Source organism: Marmota flaviventris, chromosome 19 (assembly GCF_047511675.1).
Source record: "Marmota flaviventris isolate mMarFla1 chromosome 19, mMarFla1.hap1, whole genome shotgun sequence".
Classification (NCBI taxonomy): domain Eukaryota; kingdom Metazoa; phylum Chordata; class Mammalia; order Rodentia; family Sciuridae; genus Marmota; species Marmota flaviventris.
Genome location: NC_092516.1, coordinates 968,263 through 991,022, shown reverse-complemented (window position 1 = coordinate 991,022; position 22,760 = coordinate 968,263). Strand labels below are relative to the sequence as shown.

Below are 22,760 nucleotides of genomic sequence, written 5' to 3'. Positions count from 1 at the left end.
TCAAGCAGAGCTGGGAGACACCGCGGGCAGAGCAGGCTGGAGCCCCGCTGGAGGTTTCACGCGATGCCTCTTCTGACCCCAGAATCCAGGAGACAGTGACCCCTGAGAGCCACCCGGGGGGGAACCCCATGGGCGCCCCAGATGCCCGGAACTGACTTCCCTGGAGCTTGGGAGGCAGCCACCACTGGTGTCCGGCTCGGCAGTAACTACCTGAATGTGGGCAGCCCAGCCCGGGCACTGGTGTCCTGCGAAGCCCATGGGGCAGGAGTCCTGATCCCCACCCCAGATCTGCCTGCACTGGACTTTGTGACACACTGAAGTTCCTTCTCATCTCAAACCCTCTGAGCTTCGATTTTCCAAAGGGGCCAGGCTGTTTCAAAGGGTCCTTAGGGAGCAGGACAAGGGGGGGTGACAATGACAGCTGCCTGGAGAGCCTACAGCAACATCTGTGAGTGAGGCAGGACGGTGTGGGGCGACAGGGAGTGGTGGGGACTGTGGCCCAGGAAGGCCGTGGGTCCCTAGGTCAGCAGCACGAGATTGTGGGCACAGGCAGCCATTTTTTTTAAATCCTGTTTTTAAGAAACGTCAAATACACACACACACACACACACATATATGCAGAATTCATTATGCGAATGTTGTCAAGAGTCTGATATGTTCTGAAAAAAGGCGGGTTCTACAAACTGAGCCTGGTCCAGGCCTGTCCGTCTTACCAGTCCCCAAGTCTTAGACTCCTTCCTGTGGTTTCTCACTTTTCTTTCCCTCCAAAGCCTCCTCATTTCTAGCACCAGGCCTGCTCTTCAGAAAAATGCCACAGGCTGGGTCAGCACGGGAGCCGAAGGCCGGAAACACACACTCTTGCCTCTCTCCTGGGGCGTGGTGTGCTCCCGGGGCCAGCTGGACGGCATCGCTCCCCAGCCACCAGGGACAGCAGATGAGCTGGGAAACCCTTGTCTCCCAGGGTGTTCCTGGGGCTGGCAGGAAGCCAGTCCTGGGTTGTCGCTGAGATTTCCTGCCTCCGATGCTTCTGCAGCAGAGAAGTCATCCTGCAAAGGGGTGGCCAGCCTGCAGCTTCTGAGAGTCACCGGGGGTCCCACGTCATCCAGGTCCTCTGCTGGAAAGAGCGAATGGGGCTGGGGGTCATTTCCCATGCCCAGAGGCAGCCAAAGACTTTTTCTCCTAAAACTCAGGAACGACTCGCCAATCCAGGAGGGCTCCCGCGGGTTGGTACAGACTGCCTCGGCATTTTCTCTTCACTTAGTAAAGCACTTGTGGGACTCCCCTGTGTGCAGGGCCTGAGGGGACAGAGGGGACTGAAATCTCAGGGCGTCACCAGTGCCTCCCCTTGGTCTTCTCCCAAGCTCATCCAACGCCTCCTAGGCACCAATTTAAAAAAAAGTTTATTTTTTTGGGGAGGGGGCAGGGGGTGGATACCAGGGATTGAACTCAGGGGCACTCGACCACGGAGCCCCATCCCCAGCCCTATTTTGTATTTCAGAGACAGGGTCTCACCGAGTTGCTTAGTGCCTCACTTTTGCTGAGGCTAGTTTTGAACCTGTGGTCCTCCTGCCTCAGCCTCCTAAGCTGCTGGGATGACAGGCGTGCACCACAGCACCCAGCTTACAAAAAGTTTCTCATCCACAGGCACAGCCGCCACATACCATGGTTTCCAGATACCAACCCCCAATAAAAAGAACCAGGATTCCCCTTGAGCAAATTTGAGCAACCACATACACAGTGTGGTATTGGACCATCACTCAGGGTATATCTATGAGTCCATGCTGGTAGACATAAATGGCGGGATAAATACTTAAAAGGAGGCAAAGGAGATGGCTGTCTTCCATAGGACTAGAAATACTATGTGCGGATGCTCCTGATTCTAAAGCAGGCGGAGCCGACCCCGGCCCCTGGGCTCGGGCTGGACCTGGGTCGCTCTTCTAAAGTAGATCACAGAGAAGGAGAAAGAGTAACTGGTGGTGGAGAAGCCGCAGACACACAGGCACACGTCCTCAGGGATGGCGCAGGACCTCCTGAGCTCCACTGTGACGGAGCAGAAAGGGCGCCGCCTCTCAGGGAGCTTTCTTCCCAGAATCCACCCTCTCCATCTGATCCTGAGAAAACATGGGACAGACCAAAATCCCAGAGTACTTGGCTGATATTTGGAAAATCAGCACACTCTCAAACACCACGGAAAGATTGGGCAACCGTCAGACCCAGGAAGATGGAGCAGATGGAGAACGGGATCCTGGAACAAGAAGAAGGCGTGAGAGGGTAAACTGGTGAAATCCAAATAAACCCTGGGGTTGAGTTGGTAGCAACGTGTCCTGTTGTTTTCTTGGTTCTGACAGGTGCCCATCACAATGACTGTCAGGTGTTAACCTGAGGGGAACCGAGTGGAGGGAACAGGGACCCCTGTACCATCTCTGTCACATTGTCTTCTTAAAATTCTAAATCTATTGCAAAATAGGGAGCTTAAGAAAAGCATTTCCTCTTGATTAAAAGGGATGACATTCACCATAGAAGGTTTGTAAAAATCCACAAATAAAATCCAGCTGTTGCTCACCGTGCACTCCCTAGACATTCTGGTACGTTAAGTGCAATCTTTTTTATTTATTTATTTTTTTTTTTTGGTATGGGGCTTGAACCCAGTTAACCACTGAGCCACATCCCCGGCCCTTTTTTGTATTTTATTTAGAGACAGGGTCTCCCTGAGTTGCTTGGTACTTCGATTTTGCTGAGGCCGGGTTTGAACTCGCGATCCTCCTGCCTCAGCCTCCCGAGCCACTGGGATGACAGGAGCGCGCCACCGGGCCTGGCTTTCAATGCCACCTTGCTTGCTGTGCTCTCCGCACCCCCGAGGACGGTCCTAGTGACCGTCTTGCACCCCGAGCCTTCAGGCCCGGTCCTCACTTCAGGCCCTGGACTTGCCCGCGCTCTCGCTCACTCGGCGGCTCGCTCTCTCTGCCCTTGGACCTGACGTCAGGGTCTCCCATGATCTAGACAGAACACTACTCTGGCTCTGCACCTGGGTTTTTTTTCTTTTTAAGTAGAACCTTAAGGAAGACATCCACAAGTCCAAGGCTGTGGACAGGACTAAGGTTCTGGATTCAGGGTGAACTTCCTCTCCAAAAGCGTGCGCCCGGGTGTCCACTGGCTTGGTGTTCGGGACGCCTGCTCCTAGGGGCCGGCGGCTTCTCACCAAGGCCCTGCAGGACCAGGCTCTGCCCCCGCCCACGGTGCCCTTCTCCGCTCCTTCTCCGCCTCCCGCACCTTCCTCCTCCCGGCCCCGCGCCGGCCCAGATCCCACCGGCGGCTGACCTCTCGCCCCCTAAGACCCCCTGAACCAGCTCGCGGTTCTGGAAGCTGCGCTGTCCTCTGCCCCGACGCGGCCGCCGGGCTCTTCTTCCTCTCTCCGCGTTTTTATTGGTGCGCAGTAGTTGGCAGAGTGCTGGGTGCCATCGCCACCTGCCCCCACACTACTACCTGATCTGGCCAATGCCGCTCCCCGGACCTCCCCTCCCCGCCCCTCCCCCCCGGGGTCCCTCCCAGGACCTCCCCTCCCCGCCCCTCCCCGGACCTCCCCTCCCCGCCCCTCCCCCCCGGGGTCCCTCCCAGGACCTCCCCTCCCCGCCCCTCCCCCCTCCCAGGACCTCCCCTCCCCGCCCCTCCCCTCGAGGTCCCTCCCAGGACCTCCCCTCCCCGCCCCTCCCCCTCCGGGGTCCCTCCCAAGACCTCCCCTCCCGTCCCTCCCCCCCTCCCAGGACCTCCCCTCCCTCCCCGCCCCTCCCCTCGGGGTCCCTCCCAGGACCTCCCCTCCCCGCCCCTCCCCCTCCGGGGTCCCTCTCTTGAACTCCACCGAGCTCCCTTTGATCTTCATGAGACCCCCCATCTTTCGCTTCCTTTCCCCCCTCTAGCTTCCACATAAGAGCAACAGGTGACCTGGTTTCACTTGCCATAATGGCCTCAAGTTCCATCCATGTCCCTGCAAGTGACCTACTTTCATCCTTCTTTGTGGCGGAATAAAACCCCAAAGTGCACCCAGCCACACTGTCTTTTCCTGCTCCTCTGCTGACTGACCCCGGGACGTCCCTCCCTTCCCGGCTAGCGCTCCTCCTGTGGACGGTCCTCCTGTGGACGGCCACGTTTGCTTCTTGTGCACCCCTGAGGGGCTCTGGGCTGCTCCTCCCGTTGACTTGTGACTCCCGTTGACTTGTGAGTGCCCTGCGCACGCATTTGCTAGAGTCCCGGCTTTAATGCCCTAGGTGTACACCTGGGGCCGAACTGCTGGCTGGTGGGTAGTTCTATGTTTAAAATTTTGAGACGGCGGCACTTTCCCACAAAGCTTCCCTCGGCTCTACCTGCCCAAAGAATTGATTTTGCCAGGCGCCGTGGCGCAAGCCTGTACCCACAGTGGCTCAGGAGGCTGAGGCAGGAGGATCCCAAGTTCAAAGCCAGCCTCAGCAACTTAGCGAGGCCCTAAGCAACTCAGAGAGACCCTGTCTCTAAGTACAGAAAAAGATTAGGGATGCGGCTCAGTGGTTAAGTGGCCCTGAGTTCATTCCTGGAACCAAAAAAAAATTTTTTTTTAAATTTTTGCCTGTTTTCCCTCCTACAATTTATAAAACACCCTATCAAAGCTCGGATTCAAGCCTAGGACTTCTGCCTCCAAGTAATAATGATTTTCATTATTATTTGCACTGCCCCAAGTGCTGCCAGTCACCTCTACCACTGACCTCTTTTCATAAATGAGGTGCCCAGGTTAGGCGCTTGTTCAAGGCTATCAGCACCCGGTGATAGAGCTGGGCTTTGGATTCTGAGTTCCGACCTACTTTGTATTTCTAAGGGGACAGACAGGGAAAAAGGGACGGCTGGAAGGAGAGGGAGGGGCCTCTCGTTCCTGGGGATTCTCGCAGCCTTGCAAGTCCCCAGGCTCGCACCGGAGGGAACCTCTGAAGCATGTGAAGCAAGAAACGAGTCTCAGGATCTTCGATTTGGGCATATTTACTTGGGCTCTTTATATATACATGTACATATACTTTTTTTTTCATGATAGGAGGAAAGGGAGTAAATGACACTTTATTTTGGGGTCTTTTCCAAGTGTATGCCCTTTAACAAACCCGAGCAGAGCAGGCGCAAGGGCTGACGGGGGCGGAGCAGGTGTGGCCCATCAGGCGGGGCGTGCTGGGGAAGGCCTTGCGCATGGACATGCACCTCTCCTTGTCGATGCACAGGGTGTTGGCCTTGATGGCCAGCTTGTGCTCCAGCCGGGACTTGGTCGTCACCAGCAGCTGTATCGTGTCCTGGGTCTGTCGCAGCCTCAGCTTGAGGGTCTGCAGGGTGTCGTCAATGGTGAACGCCTCGTTCAGGAGCCTGGGGAGAGGGCAGAGGCCAGGGCCAGGTTGGTTGGGTCCTTCAGCACAGACGCACCCACCATGGGGAGGAGGAGGGCTGGTGTGGGAGTCTGCAGTGATGGGGAGGAGGGCTGCAGGCCTTGAGGGCACCACAGGGGAGGAGGGTTGCCGGGGGCCATGGACATGAGGAACAGGAGGGTGAGCAGAGGCTGGGAAAGCAACATGGCGGCTCCTGGTAAGTTGATCACGGACTTTCCATGCGGCGGGCAATTCTACCCCTGGCCTGTAATCAAGAAAAAACTGAAAACGGGTGTTTGAACCAAAAGGTATAAATTAGCCCCGCTGTTCACTACACCAGGGGTGGCAACTGTTAGTCCAGTGTCCACTGACAGTTGAATGATGATCATACGTGGCAGGGCTGTACTATGAAAGGGCATTCAGCCATAATTAAAAGGAAGTTTTGTTATGTGCATCTTACATAGGATTCTGGCTATTTGGAAGTAGGGTCTTTGCAGACATCGTTCAGTTACGGATCTTAAGTTAAGCTCATCCAAGGACAGATCTCCTTGTAAGAGAAAGCAAGGGCCTCCGGGGATGGAGGTGCCCAGGAAAGAAGGCGTGTGAAGATGGAGGCAGAGACTGGGGTTGTGGCGTCTCCCAGAAGCCCAGGAGAGGCACTGCACCCTGACCCACACTCATGGGCTCCCCTTCTGGGCCACCATGAACTTTCCACCCCCTCCCATGTCCACAGAAGCAGGCCTCCTCAGCTAGGCAGGACAGGTGGACTCCACCCAGTGAGGAAGGACTCCAGCTACCCCAAGGCCTCATAGGTGAGAACTGTACAGGAGGGAGGTGGGAGTCAGGGAGGTGGGAGGTGGGAGTCAGGGAGGTGGGAGGTGGGAGTCAGGGAGGTGGGAGGTGGGAGTCAGGGAGGGGGAGGTGGGAATCAGGGAGGTGGGAGGTGGGAGTCAGGGAAGTGGGAGGTGGGAGTCAGGGAGGAGGAGGTGGGAATCAGGGAGGTGGGAGGTGGGAGTCAGGGAGGAGGAGGTGGGAGTCAGGGAGGTGGGAGGTGGGAATCAGGGAGGTGGGAGGTGGGAGTCAGGGAGGTGGGAGGTGGGAATCAGGGAGGTGGGAGGTGGGAGTCAGGGAGGTGGGAGGTGGGAGTCAGGGAGGTGGGAGGTGGGAGTCAGGGAGGAGGAGGTGGGAGTCAGGGAGGTGGGAGGTGGGAGTCAGGGAGGTGGGAGGTGGGAGTCAGGGAGGAGGAGGTGGGAGTCAGGGAGGAGGAGGTGGGAGTCAGGGAGGTGGGAGGTGGGAGTCAGGGAGGTGGGAGGTGGGAATCAGGGAGGTGGGAGCTCAGGGAGGTGGGAGGTGGGAGTCAGGGAGGTGGGAGGTGGGAATCAGGGAGGTGGGAGGTGGGAGCTCAGGGAGGTGGGAGGTGGGAATCAGGGAGGTGGGAGGTGGGAGTCAGGGAGGGGGAGGTGGGAGCTCAGGGAGGTGGGAGGTGGGAGCTCAGGGAGGTGGGAGGTGGGAATCAGGGAGGAGGAGGTGGGAGTCAGGGAGGAGGAGGTGGGAGTCAGGGAGGTGGGAGGTGGGAGTCAGGGAGGTGGGAGGTGGGAGTCAGGGAGGTGGGAGGTGGGAGTCAGGGAGGTGGGAGGTGGGAATCAGGGAGGTGGGAGGTGGGAGTCAGGGAGGGGGAGGTGGGAGCTCAGGGAGGTGGGAGGTGGGAGTCAGGGAGGTGGGAAGTGGGAGTCAGGGAGGTGGGAGGTGGGAGTCAGGGAGGTGGGAGGTGGGAATCAGGGAGGAGGAGGTGGGAGTCAGGGAGGTGGGAGGTGGGAGTCAGGGAGGTGGGAGGTGGGAGTCAGGGAGGAGGAGGTGGGAGTCAGGGAGGTGGGAGGTGGGAGTCAGGGAGGTGGGAGGTGGGAATCAGGGAGGTGGGAGGTGGGAGCTCAGGGAGGTGGGAGGTGGGAATCAGGGAGGTGGGAAGTGGAAGTCAGGGAGGGGGAGCTTGGAGAGAGAAGGGAGGCCACCAGGGCACCAGGCCTTCCTGGAAGGCTGGTTTCTACTCAGCTTTGGAGGACACGAGGTTTCCTGAGCACAGAGCACAAACCCCTGGTGATAAGTGGTGCGTGCCCGGGCAGGGAGGGCAGTGCTGTGGCGCAGGACAGCGGGCTGGACTCACGTCTGGTCTCCCTCCACCACATCCGCACACTGCCCAGTGTGGGCTGGAGGTCCTGTTAGCTCCAAGATTCCTGGGCGTCCTGCGATCCACCCCTCCCCTTCCCAGGTCCCCAAGTGTCTCCCCAAACCCCCCAGCACCACTCACCTGAACTGTGGGATGTCCCTGCACAGCTCCACGTTGGGCCGCCGGTTCCGGCATGCCAGCCTGGTCTGCGCCACCTTCAGCGGGCACTCCTTGGCTATGATGGCCCTCTCCAGCAACATGATGGTGTTCTCCGCTTGGAAGATCTCCTGCAGCGTCTGTGGGGACCACGAGGCCATCACCACCCATGGGACTCGCTGGCCTCCTCCCACTTTGGGCCTGGAGGGAGCTGAGGCCAACTCAGGAAGCCCTAGGAAGTGCGTAATTACTCCTGCCCCCTCCCCTGGACCCTTGTGGTGAGGGTCCTCACCCTAAGAGGATCTTGGGGAGCACCTCGGCACCTCTGGCCACTACAGCCCACACTGTGAATGCTGGGGATGGGCAGTGCCGAGATTCAAGGTCTTGCCTTGAATCTCCAGTGACCATGGATGCAGCCAATCAGTGTTCAGTGGGAAGACAGGGAAGGGGGGGCTTGAGGATTGACGTGGAGCATTCAGAGCAGCCGCTCATCTCCAAGCCTGTTTCCATCAGAATTAGTGTGGGCTGCTCTGTGTCTATTTCACAATCTTATTATTCCCAGTAACTAGGTCAGTAAATGGAGAAGAAAGAGAGAAACTTTTCAGCTTATGCATAGAAACATTTTGCCCACTAAAATGCCACCCTTGTGCCCTACAGTTGGGGAAGTTCAGATCCCAAGCAGGGGCGGAGGAGCCTGCTGGGGTGGGCCGCTCTGAGTCTTGTTCTGCGTGGAGGTTCTGCAGGTAGAAACCCGGGAAGAACGAACTCATCAGCACAGTGCGTCAGGCTGTGCTCCTGATAAGAAGCTCGCTGGATCTTCACGGAAAAGACAGCGAAAATCAGAACAAGGTAGTGACAAGGAAAGATTGGAAAAGGGCTGTCACTTGTGTTGGGACATGGGAGTCTTCTGAGTGATTCTCTCTGCTTCTGTGTGTAGGAAAATCTCCACAATAAAGAATGAGATCACTGCTGAAGAATGGGCACGCCAGGCCAGCCCGGTACCAGAAGGACCCAACCTCGCATCTGGCCCCCAGAAGCACACCAGGGATGGAGCCCACACACTAAACACACGTCATACACACTGCTGTCACCCAGTGGCCAGCTCTCTGAGCAGCTATATTTTTCTGGGAGTCCCTCTTCTGCAAGGAGGCTCTTTGTGGGAGGGCTGTGCTGGTAGGACCCCATGCCTAGAGGTGGCACCCAGCCACGATGGCCCCAAAGCCCAGAAGGAGGTGCTGATATTATCCATTATCAATTTCACTTGGACCAGAGAACAAGAGCATTTAAGAAGCCCACTCACCAGCTCCCCCAGTAACAAGAAGTTGCTGGGATTAGTGCTTGAGACTAGCCTGCCATTCTGTGGGGGGCATTCCCTTTGTGTGCCGCCATCTTGAAACCAAAGATGTTTGCTGTGTGCCCGCCATTTTGACACCAGACAACAACCAGTGAATGTCTTTTCTATTTTGACTGTTGGTACAATAAATGAGGAGTATGAATTCAAAGAAACCATGATAGAAACCCTATTAGGAAATCCCCATCATCCAAGTCATGGAGGTCTGGACAGAGAGACAGAAAGGCCGGAGAATGAGAAAAGATGGATGACATCAGAGGGACCAGTGAAACTACAGGACACCGTTAGATCTGAATTCCAGATAAACACCTGATCACTTCTCAGTGTGTGTCCCACCGTGAGCCAATGGGATGTGTTCTCCCAAAAGTCACGTAATGGAACCCCAGTTCCCACGTGTTGGCACTGGAGGATGGAGCATTTGGGAAGTGATCAGGTCATGAGAATGGCGCCCTTGTGAACAGGGCTAGTGCCCTGTAAGAGGCCAGCGAGCCACCTCCATGTCTTCCACCATGAGAAGTCGGCCCCCAGGGGAACCGGCCGTGCTGACACCCTGAGGTGGACTTGGGCCTGTGGAACTGTGAGAAATAAATTTCATTGTTTATAAGCCTCCTCGTCCGTGGTACCTTGTTATAACCCCCCCAACAGACTAAGTCTTCGCCCACCGCGTGAGGTAGACTGACATCAGAATGATTCATTGTCGATCTGATGCTGAGGGTTAACGGGGTGTCCTGCATTTTTTTTTTTAAAGAGAGAGAGAGAGAGATTTTTTTTAACATTTATTTTTTAGTTTTCGGCGGACACAACATCTTTGTCTGTATGTGGTGCTGAGGATCGAACCCGGGCCGCACGCATGCCAGGTGAGCGCGCTACCGCTTGAGCCACACCCCCAGCCCCTGTCCTGCATTTTTATTTGCTAAATCTGGTAAGCCATAGTACTACTAAATAAACACTGACTGCATGATTGGCTGTGGGATCTGGAAGGCTGTATTGTCAACCACTCCCCAACGGTTCTTATGCACACTAAAATTTGGGAACAGTCTGCCCCCCAAATTATGTGGACCTATATCCCTAAGGTTTTGAGATAGGAGAAAAGTGATTCCACATTAATGTGCCGATGCTCCTGAGTGGGGTTGGGACAGTGCGGACAACCCCCAGGCCCTGCCTGTAAGGATTCTCCAATCGTGTTCCTTCCCCCTTATCTAAGCCACCTGAGGATGGCTATTTCAGGGAGTCAGAGGCACATGCTACAGGCACCAAGAAATGGCTTAAAAGACAATGTGTCCAAGTGGGAAAGCCCTGGCTTCCCTGTCGGCTTAAGAGAAGAGCCTGGAAAGATGGTTCTGACACTCTGCGAGCCCGGAGAGGCCTGTTTCTTGGGAGTGAGTGGGGACGGGCGGCTGAGTTAGGAGTGGGCGGAGGCGGCCCAGCCGCCTCCACAGCACACCTGGGAGAGAGGCTGGCCCCACCCAGCTCCCAGGGAGCCCCCAGAACAGAGTGGGCTCTCGCTGGTGGAACATGCCCTAGAGTGGGCCCATGTGGCCCAGGGTGTGGGTGCCACGTAAACACTTCACCCCTCCTGGAAGTCCTGGGGACTTTCCTGGGAATCTTGCCCTTTGGGGGAGCTCTGGGGGACGTCAGAGGTCCCCCTGGGCCTGGTATGGGAGAAAATGCAGCCTCACATAGCTGACGAGTGCTCCGTGGTGCCCCACGGCCCAGGGACATCGCTGAGGCTGCCCTCCCTTGGCCTCCCTCACGGTCCTCGCCCTTGGTGCCCCTGCTCAGGGCCGGGCCAGCCTCACCAGGGCCTGGCGCTCTAACAAGGCCTGGTCCTGGGCCAGGGGAGGGCGTTCACGCATGTGCTCTGTCACCAAGCCCAGGGCTCCCGGTGTGGGCCCTCCTTAGCAGCACGCAAGGATCTGGGCGGAGGATCCGCTGGGACAGGGCACACAGTCCCCTCCTGGTGGCCTTTAGGTTGTACACGGTTCACTTTCCTTTGCTCCTTTAATGCTGTGGTCACCTGCAACCTCCCACACAGCGGGACGACGCCCTCCTCCATCTCAGCAGCTCAAGTCCCTTCTGCCTGCTGTTGGAAGGCCCCTCTGGTGTGCCGCACGTGGGTGGGGGGACACTTCAGTCCTGAATCCCCTCGCGGGTGCAGCCACACTGGACTGATCATCAAGGTGGCTCCAGGCCAGGCCGGCACCGAGACCGTCACGTGGACATGGCATTAGAGGTGCAAATCAATCCTCTGCGGAAGGTTCCAGCAACATTCCCTGATTCTAGATGAGGAAAGTGAGACCATTATCCCTGGCCATTTCCTCTTCAGACCTGCTGGCCACACGCAGGTCGTCTCCCCAGAGGGGCAGGAGGAGCCGTGGGACCTCCTGGCTCCTGGGTAACAGGCTCTGACTCAATGCTCGCGGCCTGCCGTGCCTCGACAGTGTCTCTTCTAAATAAATGTATTTTTTAAAAAATCGAAGTGACATTTAAACTCTAAGTCCTGGAGCACGGGGTATGGCGAAGTCGAGGAGACACTCCTGAGAGACCGCATTTGGGAAACCCCAAGTCCTGCTGCGTGTCCCCAGGAAGATCAGACGTGCAGGAGAGGGAGCACGTCGGAGCTGGGGAGGGCCCGGTGGTGCCCAGGGGGGACCGTCTGGGTTTGCCTCCCCATAGCCCTCGGCAGCACCTGTTGAGTGAACCCGTCTGTGGGTTTTCCAGAACCTTGGGTTTCCCACAACGGGCTGCTCTAGAACCATCTGGTGACGCACACCCCCGGCCCAGGCCACAGCAGGTGTGAACACTGCCAAAAAGCGTTCCCGTCACCTCTGTCCAGCCCCATCACTCAGAGCCAGGGCCACCTCATCACAGGGGAGCTCCCGCAGCCACCCCCAGTCCTGAAAGCCGGGGGGCTCCAGAGCTCCAGAACCTGAGGAGCAGGAGCAGACCACTGTGTGAGGTGACCAGGGACACAGCAGCCTGGACCTTCTGCTGAGGAGGAAGCCAGCAGGACCCTCATCCCGAGTTAGAGGCCTTTGACGCGGCCTTTTTGGAGAGCGAGTCAATGGGACCAGACCCAGCCTGGGGACCTGCGCGTCCCAGTGAGTCAGTCCTGGGTATATACTGTAGGAAATTGTCACCTGTGACCCCCAGGTCACACACGTTCCTCGCAGTGTCACCCCTGGTGGGCAGCCAGCTGACAGCCACCAGGTGCCATGACTGTGCGCCTCCAGCGCTCTGTGAGGAGGCTCAGCCGGCTCGGCCTCGGCACTGGGCCTCTGGAAGGAGCCGGGTGAGAAGCGCAGGCGGCACAGGCACAAGACCACCCGATCCCTCCTGAAAGCATTAAAAACCCGCCCAAAACACCACACCCGCGGATGAGAACACAACTGCACCGAGAGAGCCGCAGGACAATCACAGTGGGCGTCCTGGGAGAAAGAGTGACCAGGCCACCCGGTGAGGAGACAGAGGCAGGTGAGGGAGAACCCAGGCGGACTGCACACTCATCCGTCTTCACGGGGCTAAGGAGGGAAACTCCCTGCCGCCCTAAGAGACTCAAAGTTTCCTTCAAAAATAGTGTCCTTATTTTTTAAGGGAGAATTTTGAAAAAATACCATCTAATGTTAAAAGCCATTCCCAAGGTTGGCGGCCCAGGCGACACCTGGAATCAGCACTCCTGCAGCCCCGCCCCGCCCGCCGGCCCCGCTTCTGGCCTCCAGGGCCTGGGCTGCGGCCTGGGCACCAGGCCTTCTCAGACACTCCAGGGTGATGCAGTCAGGGTCAAGAACCAGGGGCGCAGGTGACACAGCGATATGCAAAGGAGCCTCCGTGAGGAGCTGGGCTAATGGCCGCAGGCAGAACTGGCCACAGAAGCCAAGGCTGTCCCAGTGGAACCCAAGTGGCCAGGGGGTGGGGGAATCTACCTGGATGAACCTTGTAAACCCAGGCCCAGAGCGGGGGCCCTCTTCCTGCTGTGACCCAGAATGCAGGGTTGGGCCTGAAAATGTGGCAGGTGTGTGCACCTCTGGGCTGCCCCCCACAGGGCTGGTGAGACTGGGCGATGGCGGCACTCGGCTCTTCCCAAGGGCCAGCTCCCTCCCGAAACACACCCTGTAAAGGGCCACAAGGAAGCCGTGGCACCTGGCTCCCCACCTGCCGCCGCCAGACACAGCAATCTCTCACACCCAGGGACAAACACAGGGCTGCGTCGCTGCCTGGTCCCCAAGCTCGGAGGGCTGCTCTGGGACCCAGACCCCTCCTCAGGGACATTAATCTCTCTGTTCCCACAATGCTGGGGCAGTAAGGGAACCAGGCTCCTGGGCACAGTCATCCTGGAGGCTGGGCGGGGCCACTGGGGATTGGCCCAGGGGGTCACCCCATGGGAGGAGTCTTGGCACCCGGGTCTGGCAGCCAGCCCTGCCTTTCCCGCCCTGGCCAGGAGCAGGAATTCAGTCGGAAAGAGGGTGTGGGAGGGGATGCTCACCTCATTCCCTCTCCCAGCCCCGAGTTCTACACCCTCATGCTGTGGGGTGCCACCATCAAGGAGAGCCTAAGCCTGTCACATGCCCTGCCTCCAGGGACAGTCCTCTGCCATCTCTCTGCGTTCACACATTCCAGCTCCTGCTCTTACTTGCTGTGTGACCTTGCATAGATCACAACTTCTCTGTGCCTCATGCAATCTGGGCTCGACCTCCATCGAGGCCTGTCTAGCTGCAGACACCAGGTGGAGCACTTTTGTTTGACTGTAAAATTGATACACAATAACCCACCCGCAGGGTTACTGTGAGGACTAAAGGGGAGAAGTGTGATGCTTAGTTCTGTATCACCTGGTGTGGACTAGGGGTGCCCATACACTGGCAAACATCATCTCTGAGTGTGTCCGGGAGGGTGTTCCTGGAAGAGAGGAGCGTCTGAACTGAGGGACTGAAAAGCCATGTCCAGCGTGGCTGGGCCTCGTCCCACCACCGAGGCCCCCGTGGGACAAAAAGGCAGAGGGAGGTGGGTTCCTTCTCTGGGAACTGAGAGCTCCTGGATCTCAGGGGGGCTGTTCCCCACAGGCCCCCGATTTAGGCCCTTGAGATTTAGATTCGATCAGCCCCATCTTTCCAGTGTGTTTTAAGTCTCCCAAGTCAGCCCCCGCTAGACTGAAGGGAGTCCCTTAGGGTCTCTGTTGAAATCCCTCAACTTGGCCCTCGCAGCAGAAAAGCAGCCTCAACAACAGGTAAGTGTACCGTGTAGCTGCCAATGAAACTTGATTTACCAAGACACCTGTGGGTGGGTGTTTGCCCTCCTCTGTTAGCTTGCAGCCTCTGCTGTGGCCCGTCACAGAGAAATCGCCCCTCTGAGCTGCTTGTCTGATGCTTCAAGGTGGTGAAACCTGTGGTCAGATTTGTGGGTTTAGGCAGATCTCTGCCTCCCATTCAGAGGACAGATGGGGACCAGGCTGGGGATGCTGAGGGACAGGAGGACTCACACCATGTTGGTATGGAGAGACACAAAGGAACGCAGTCAAAAGGGGAAACCAGAAGGACTTGCTAACTTAGGGAACGTGGAGAGTGACAGGCCGGGATTGGTCAGGGGTCACAGACTTCAGCCCGCCCACCCCCTAAAATCAGGAACAACCTCCAAAAGGGAGGCTTGGGAGCCACCAGCCTGTGCCCAAATGAGCATTCCACTGCCGAGGCTGTGGCCTTGGCAAATCGCCAACCCTCTCTGGGTTGGAGATAATAATGGCATTTGGCCAGAGGGTGACTCCGAGGAGCAATTTCGGTAACCCACATAAGGTGTCCTATCTATCCACCCATCTGCCGAGCCACCTACCTGTTTATCCTCTTCCCATCCTCGCTCTTTAAATCTAGACCTTCCTTCCAAGACACTTGGCCGTGGGAGGTGGGGGAGCTCCCTGTGTTCACCAGCAGCCCTGACGTCTACTCCGGTAGCACACTTCCTGCCCCCACTTGCAACAACTAAAATGTTTCCAGATCTTGCTAATGTCCTGGGGCAGGGCAAGAGGAAAATAAAACTGGCTTGAGTCTCAAATTATCAACCCTATTATTCTGGTTATGATGAGGCTGGGGGAAATGTCCCCATTACCCCCAAACAGATCAAGACTCCCCTGCTCTGCCATAGCATAGCTGGAGGATGGGTGGGCAGCAGGGCTTTCAGCAAGTCACTTGTCCTCAGTCTTCTCATCTGTAAAATGGGGCTCATAACAACCCCTTCTCAATGAGGGAGAGAAGAGTGAAGCTGAGCCAAGCTCTTAGGACCCTGGCTACGCTGAGTCAGGCTACTGGGTCTTTTCCTCCTCCTTCCACTTGCAGCGGGGGGAAAATTCAGCTATGATCATCCTCCCTCATCTAGTTGGAAGCAGACTTCCACCCTGACCCAGCACCCAGGGTGTGGAAAGGGTGAGGTCCCCACCGGGAACAGTCTCCGGCCACGCATGGCGTGTGAAAGGCGATCATCCGGTCTGCCTCCAACGACACCAACCCTGGCTCAGCGGAAAAGTGCGCATGTTCCTGGCTGGAACAGAAATCCACAGCTTTGAAAGGGAAGATACTACCTTTGGCAAAATCATTTGCCATGGAAAACTCCCTGCCAACATCTTGTGACAGCAGAAAAAGCCTCTGAGGCCAGGAAATTATTTTTGATGTGGAGGGGAAAAATGGATTTAGCAGTTCCGGCCGACGTTAGGCTTCTGCATGCTTGGTGCTACCTTGCAAATTCATTGTTTTCCAGACTGCATGAAGCCAAGGGGTTTCCAAGGAGATGTCTGGCTCTGTACAGATTTCCCAGTTTGGGAAGGGGGTAGAGAGTCTGGAATAATTTTTCTGGTCAGATGGTGGAAGATTTTCAAGTTCAGCCAAGCTAAGAAGTAAAGAGAGAAAAGAGAAGAGAGCCGTGGCCAGGAATTCAGGACAACAACACTCCCAAGCGGGGTTCTTTGGCTCGGCACCTTGACATTAGAGTGTGCAGAAAAGAAGCTCCTGGCCTCTGAGCACTGTGTGCTAGTAGCATTCCCCCACAGTTGTGAAAACAAAGAATGTTTCCAGACACTGGCAAGTGCCACAGGGGAGCCGATTCGCCTTGGTTGAGAACCACTTCTCCAGGGGAGATGCGAGCAAGCCCAGCTCCCGGCTGCTTCTGCAAGCAGTGATTCAGCGCCTTCAGACAACACCAGACCAACACAGGTCTCAGCTACAGAGTGGCAGTCTGGGGACAGTGTCCTGAAAGTCCTGGAGGAGTCTGGAAGCAGGAGAGGGGGTGATCCCTGCTAGAGAGGAGGCCTTGATGGTCCTGTGAAAATTCATGGTGATCCACAATCCTGTCTCAGGACTTGGAGGATCTTGATATCTGTCACAATTTTTAATTGTTTGCTTTAAAAAAAAAAAAAAAAAATGTCTCCCCCACTAGAATAAGGTCCCTGAAGGGGAGGATCTTGTCTTTCATGCTCACTGTTGTGTCCCCAAGCCCTAATTCACTCTAGTAAATAGGATCTGCTGAGAACACATCTGCTGCAGGGAGAGAGGGAAGAGGGAGGGATCACATTTGTTCACCGACACCTAGAGTGTGCACCTGGGGCTTGTTAAGCCTCAGACTCCTGGGTGCCACCTGCAGAGTTTCTGATTCAGTGGGCCCAAGATGGACCCTGATCATCTACATTTTTTAACAGGTTCCCAGGGAGTGTTCATGCTGCTGGCCCAAGGACCACACCTGGAGAACCTCTGTTCTGAACGCCAAACCTGTTCTCAGTCCCGGGTGCTGGGTGCTGACCCCGCTTCGGCAGGTCAGAAATCAGACCATGGCTTTAGAGCGGAGGTTCATCCATCACCTGACTCTGCTCTTACTCGCAACGACTTGTCAACTGCTCCCACCTGACAGAGGAGGAAACGGAAGCAAACACAGGCGGTGCAACTGGCCATGGTGACATGGCGAGAAAATGCCAGAGCCAGAGTTGAAGCCAGCTAACCCCAACCCAGCGCAGCCTCCCTCCGGGACGCCCCGCCCACGGACGCCCCGCCCACGGACGCCCCGCCCACGGACGCCCCGCCCACGGACGCCCCGCCCACGGACGCCCCGCCCACGGACGCCCCGCCCACGGACGCCCCGCCCACGGACGCCCCGCCCACGGACGCCCCGCCCACGGACGCCCCGCCCACGGACGCCCCGCATTGGCTGAGGCCAGCGGAAGTGGGCCATGGAGAAGACGCCTGTGCCCCTGCCACTGGGTGGTATTCTCAGAAGGAGCTGGCGCAGGCCTCGCAGGGCTGCCCGTCATGTGCCCGCTGGGTTCGTTCTCTCCCAGTCTCCAGCTGGTTTCCTCCAACCTCCTGTATCTGGGGCTCTCTTCCCAGCTTTGGGCCTTGGCCCTGTTTTTCTGATGCCAGTGGTGCCTCTTTCATTTGGCACAGTGTCCCTGGACCCACCACTGGTGACGCCATGCCCCGTCCTCCCACTCCCCCACCCCCCAGGCCGGAGCTCTGGCAGACCCATCTTGCTGGCCGATCTCGGTACACACCACCCAGGCACAAGGATGACACTGGGCCTGCAGTGACTCTGGAGGCCTTTGAGTCCTCTTGGCACTAAGGTGAACAACAGGAAGAGAGACCCATGGCCTTAGGTGGCCCTGAGCCTTCTCCTGAGGGCACAGTGTGGAATAGCTGGGAACCCCATAGTGGTCCATCGGGAAGCCACATGAACACCAGCCCAGGACCTACAGGACAGTTGTCTTGAACAAGTGGGGGATGGCTTTTAGGGATGGAGATGCTCTGAGGATCCAAGCCACAGAATGCATATGCCCCCACATTTCTCTCTTCTAGAAATTTGCAGTTTATAAAAAGGTAATCAGCCCCCTCAGGCAATGGCCTTAAATCCAGGGCTCAACCAGGTCTGAAGATCCAGTGCTGGAGCACTTGCCTAGTGCTCACAGGGCCTAGGTTCAACCTCCAGACCACAGAACCAACACCACAGAAAACAGGTCTGAGAATTCTGGAGTTTTTCTCCCTAAAACACCCACCCTCCTCCGTTTCTTGCCTGAAATTCCTTTAGAGCAGTTTCTCAGCCCAGCACCTGCTGACATTTGGGCTCACGTCCTTCTTTAGCGTGAGGGTGTCCTGGGCAGTGTAGGACACTGAAGGGCACCCCTGGCTGCTGTACATGAGCTGCCAGGAGCACCCCCTCAAGCAGGAGTAGCAACCAAAGATGTTTCCAGACACATGTCCCCTGGGGGACGGTCACCCCCAGCTGAGAACTTCTAAAAGGATGTCCACCCCTATGAAAAGCATACTGCTGAGAGGGGGAAAGGCCAAACCAGATGAGCAGCGGCCATCCGTGAGCGTGCCCAAGTGGGAAAGGTCAGCCTGGGAGGTGGGGAGTGGGTGCTGTTCTAAAGTCAGTACCCGGAGGGAAATAGGGGCTGGTTAAAATGATCCTCGGGATCTGGTCCCCATGCCTCAGGACACGTGGCTGCTTCTTTAGCTGAATGCTGTGGCATTAACGGGGGTGTTTTCTTAAAAGATGGCTGCCGTCCTCATGGCCAAAGCGAGCCTTCACGCTGAGGCAGGAGGAATCATTCTGCCAGTAATTTTAGTCTCATCCTCATACTATTTCCCAGCCCCACGTGTCACCTGTACAATTATTTAATATTTTTCTTCAAATAAACTCCAATTTCAGGCTTTACTGAATGTAGTTAAAATGGCATCTTTTTTTAAGTACTAGGGGTTGAACCTGGGTCTCGTGCATGCTAGGCAAGCACTTTACCCTTGAGCTACACCTTGAAAAGGAGTCTTTATATTATTGCCACAGTGGAAACGAGTCGCCTTCTCCACTAATAGAAGGCACCAGAACAATAAAGAAAATGAAAAAAAAAAAACACAAAAGGTTATTAATTCTAACAGGAAGAGAGACCCTTCCAAGGTCCTCAGCCTGAGGCTGGAGGCCTTGCTGTTGGAAAGGAAGGTGGGCAAGGGAGGGAGGTGTCAGAGCAGATGGGGACACAGGGATCTTGCTCTTTGGCACTGCTAGGATGGATGGTGGGACTTGAGGAGAGGGGAACTTTCTCGCCGGCCCTCCGTGGTGCTTAAGGACATGTAGTGAGCACAGGGCAGCTCCAGGCAGCCAGCCGGCTCCACTTCCCAGGGCTCAGCTAGTTTTAGAAACCAGTCGTCAGTAGCTTGGCCACAGGCCCCGACACTGGACGTGATCCTGCTGTTACAAAGCACAGAAGCATTTCCCACTCCACAATGGGTTCCAGACCTCCTGGGACACACAGGGCTGTGCAGCCACACGTGGGACCTCAGATCACCAGCCTGGCTCTTGCCACTCAGACACAGAAAACTTCCTGCCCAGGCCTTCCCAGGAAGAGGTGGTTTTGCTGATGCTAATGGCCACTTGAAAGTCAAAACTCCAAAGAAATTTCAGCATAAAAGGCAGCCTTCAAGGCCATGTTCCCAGCCCTCTGTGGCCCCGTCCAACCTTCCCCAGGCCTGGTTGCTTTCTGCATCTGCCTCCTTGAATTTCCTGAGACACAAAACAGAATGTGAAACACAGAGCCAGGGGCCACCGCAAGGGTGGGAAGGGGCCGTGAGCGGGTGGTGGGGACTGGGGAAAAGTGGAGGGCCAAGCCCAGTCCCAAGAGAGGCTGGGGCCACCCAGCTCCAAGCCACTGTTTCCCTGGGAGCTCTGAATGGCTAGAGCCACCAACATTTTAGAATTTTAAAAAATGTGAAATCTCCATTTTTTAATCAAAATATATATACTTTTTAATTCTACGAGTCTACATACAAATGTGTGGACCCAGCTCCTCATAGCAGCTCTATTTACAACAGCCCCAAACTTGTGAATGTTCATCAGTAGGTAAGTGGATGAGAAAACGGGGGTCTGTGTGTAACACCTCAGTGTTCATAGCCATAAACACACACTGCTCAGCAGAAAAATCAACTGTGACTCTCAAAACATTTTTCTGGAGGGGAAAAAAGCCAAATTAAAAAAAAAAAAGTCCATATAGAATGTCTCCATTTATATAAATTCTAGAAAATGCAAACTGACCCTTGGTGACAGAAAACAGATCCGTGTGGTGGGGAAGTGGGGGAGGGGCAGGAGGGAGCGTGACAGAGGGGCACAAGGAACTCTGGGGTGATACCTATGGCTACCACCTGGATGGAGGTGTTGGCTGTATGACCTACAATATCAAGCTTTCCCAAATTGTACATTTGAAATATGTGCAGGTAATTGTACATTAGACATGAATAAAGTGGTTAAAAGAAAAATGTGAAAGCCAAGTAATCTGCAGGTCCAGTTCAGCATCCCCTGATCAAAACCACTCAGTCAGCATTCACTTAGAATCCACCAGAACACGCCCCAGGCAGCGTGCAGGGCGCTGGGGTCGCAGAGGTGAGGGCCATGGAGGGACTCTCCTGAGAGCCTGGCAAGTGCCTGGTGTGGCCAAGGTCCAGCGACGGCCTGCAGTACTGGTAGGTATTACCCAGAGAGCCCGTCCTCTGCTCTCCTGATCCCGAAGAATCAGAAGCAACTGAACTGTTTCCTATCAATCTATCAACCTTCTCAGGGATGGAATGTTCTAAACTAGCAGCCAGTTCATCAGTCGACCCTCAGATTGGAAAACCTCAGAGATGGGCCGTCTCAGAAGCCGACAGAGACCACAGAGACAATCCAGGTGAGAGACGGGGGAGGCTCTGGGCGGAGGCTGAGGGGGGTAGAAGCCAGAGGCTCACCGGGTTGGCTGATGGAGTGGGGGTGGCTGGGACCCTCAGAGGGGGGCATCCAGGGGACTCTGAAGTCCGGGGATGAGCCCCGAGGAGCCCTGGCAGCCCCTGGCAGCATCTGGAAGTTGGAGCTGCCCAGTGGGACAGGGGGACCTCATGCGGAGCAGCTGGGACGGTGGGGACCTGGAGCTGGGCTCCAGCCTGTGGGTTCAGATGCCTCCTGAGAGCCCACGGGAGGCCCATCAGGGGCTGGTAACTACCTGCTGCCTGCTGTGGCCGGAAGGGCCCCGCACAGACTATAACCATCCAGTCCCTTCCCGGGCTGCCACGCGTTCTCCTCAGTGGCTGTCACCACCCCATCCGCCTCCCAGCTCCTCTGACTACGGGAAATCCAACAGCATGTGCCGGGCGCAGCCATCAAAGGCATCAGGGAAATGGGTGGACGTATCGCTTCGAGGACCTCAAGACGGGTTCCTGGAGTGTCTGGCTCAGCATGGTCCCCCAGCTCCTCAGGTCATGGCTGTGACCCGTGTAACAGGAAAACGAGGTTTTGACTTAAGGGCTTGTGCTGTCCACCCAGGGGTGACAGAAGCCCTGGAGAAGCATCGACATCTGCACAAACTGGGATGATGACGGGACGGGATGACCTGACCTGACCCCTCCAGGGAGGAGGGACTACGCCTGGTTTGTGAGCCTGGAACCAAGTGCAATCAAAGAAAATCTGATTAGGATTAAAACAGCTGAGGCTGGCCTTTGGGGAAGACTTGGTTCCTCCAAGATTCTGAGTCTGGGAAAGAGGAGGAGAGAGGGAGGGAGGGAGGGAGGGAGGGGAGGGAGTGAGGGAGGGAGGGGGAGGGGAGGGAGGGAGGGAGAGAGGGGGAGGGGGGAAGGGGGAGGGAGGGGAGGGAGGGGGAGGGGGAGGGAGGGGGAGGGAGGGGGGAGGAAGGGAAGGGGGAGGGAGGGGGAGGGAGGGGGGAGGAAGGGAAGGGGGAGGGAGGGGAGGGAGGGGAGGGAGGGGGAGGAGGAAGGGGGGAGGGAAGGAGGGGGAGGGAACAGCTGCTGATCCAGCTGTTGTCAAAGCCAACACTTCTCACCATCTACGCTCTTGATGCTGCCTTCAGGAGCTTTGGTGTCCCCAGGGAACGTGCTCAGAATGCAGATTCTCAGGCCGCTGCGACCCGCTCAACCAGACTCTGCCTCTTAACAAAGTCCCCAGGTGACCTGAGGATTACCGCGCACACAGTGACAGTGGAAGCACAGGGACCACTCACTCTCTGGCCCGAGTCCTGCTTTGCCTACGGTTCCCACCCTCTCTGCCATATCCCCACGCCACAGTGGCTCAAACCAATTCATTTTTAAAAGAAAAGAAAAACAAATCTTAACCACGTGTATTTTGAAATGAAACTTCATATCACGATTATCCATGGAAAAAAATCAAGCATCATTCGCTATAAGTGGAAAAAAATCATTAAGAAAATGCATGACATAAGACATAAGTGGAAATACGTTATTTAACCCTGGCTGGACACTGACTCCGCCCCAAGTTCTCAGCTCGAGGCTGCCCGGATGTGCACGGGGGACGGGATGTCCCAGAGGTGAGAAGCCATCCTAGACCTGGAGGCCTCAAAAGGACTGCAGGAGGAGGACTTTCTCACTGTTCGACTTGGTGCCCTTAATCTCCGTGTGTGATGCATTCCATGTCATTTTACCTGCCAGGATGAGGTGTCCGTGTGTGTGTGTGTGTGTGTGTGTGTGTGTGTGTACACTAGGGATTGAACCCAAGGGCGCTTTACCACGGACCTTTACAGCCCATTCATATATATATATATTATTTATTTTTTGCTAAGTTACTGAGGGTCTCCCTAAGTTGCCAAGGCTGGCCTCAAATTTGCAATCCTGTTTCCTCAGCCTCCCGAGTCACTGGGGTGACAAGCATATGCACCATGACAGGTGTGCACCACTGTGCCCAGCCGGTCCCCACACCTGTGGGCACTTTC

The 22,760-nt window shown here is 56.3% G+C and overlaps 1 protein-coding gene across 1 annotated transcript in view; it reads right to left on the bottom strand.

Annotated features, from left to right (window-relative positions):
• The window catches only part of Tekt5 (tektin 5), a 62,624-nt gene that overhangs the window by 22,183 nt on the left and 17,681 nt on the right, over positions 1 to 22,760 (bottom strand). The window contains exons 6-7 of the mRNA XM_071605746.1: positions 7,675 to 7,829; positions 5,145 to 5,370 (exon numbers count right to left, since the gene is read on the bottom strand). Coding sequence (XP_071461847.1) covers positions 5,145 to 5,370; positions 7,675 to 7,829 — 381 coding nt within the window. The remainder of the gene's footprint in view (positions 1 to 5,144; positions 5,371 to 7,674; positions 7,830 to 22,760) is intronic.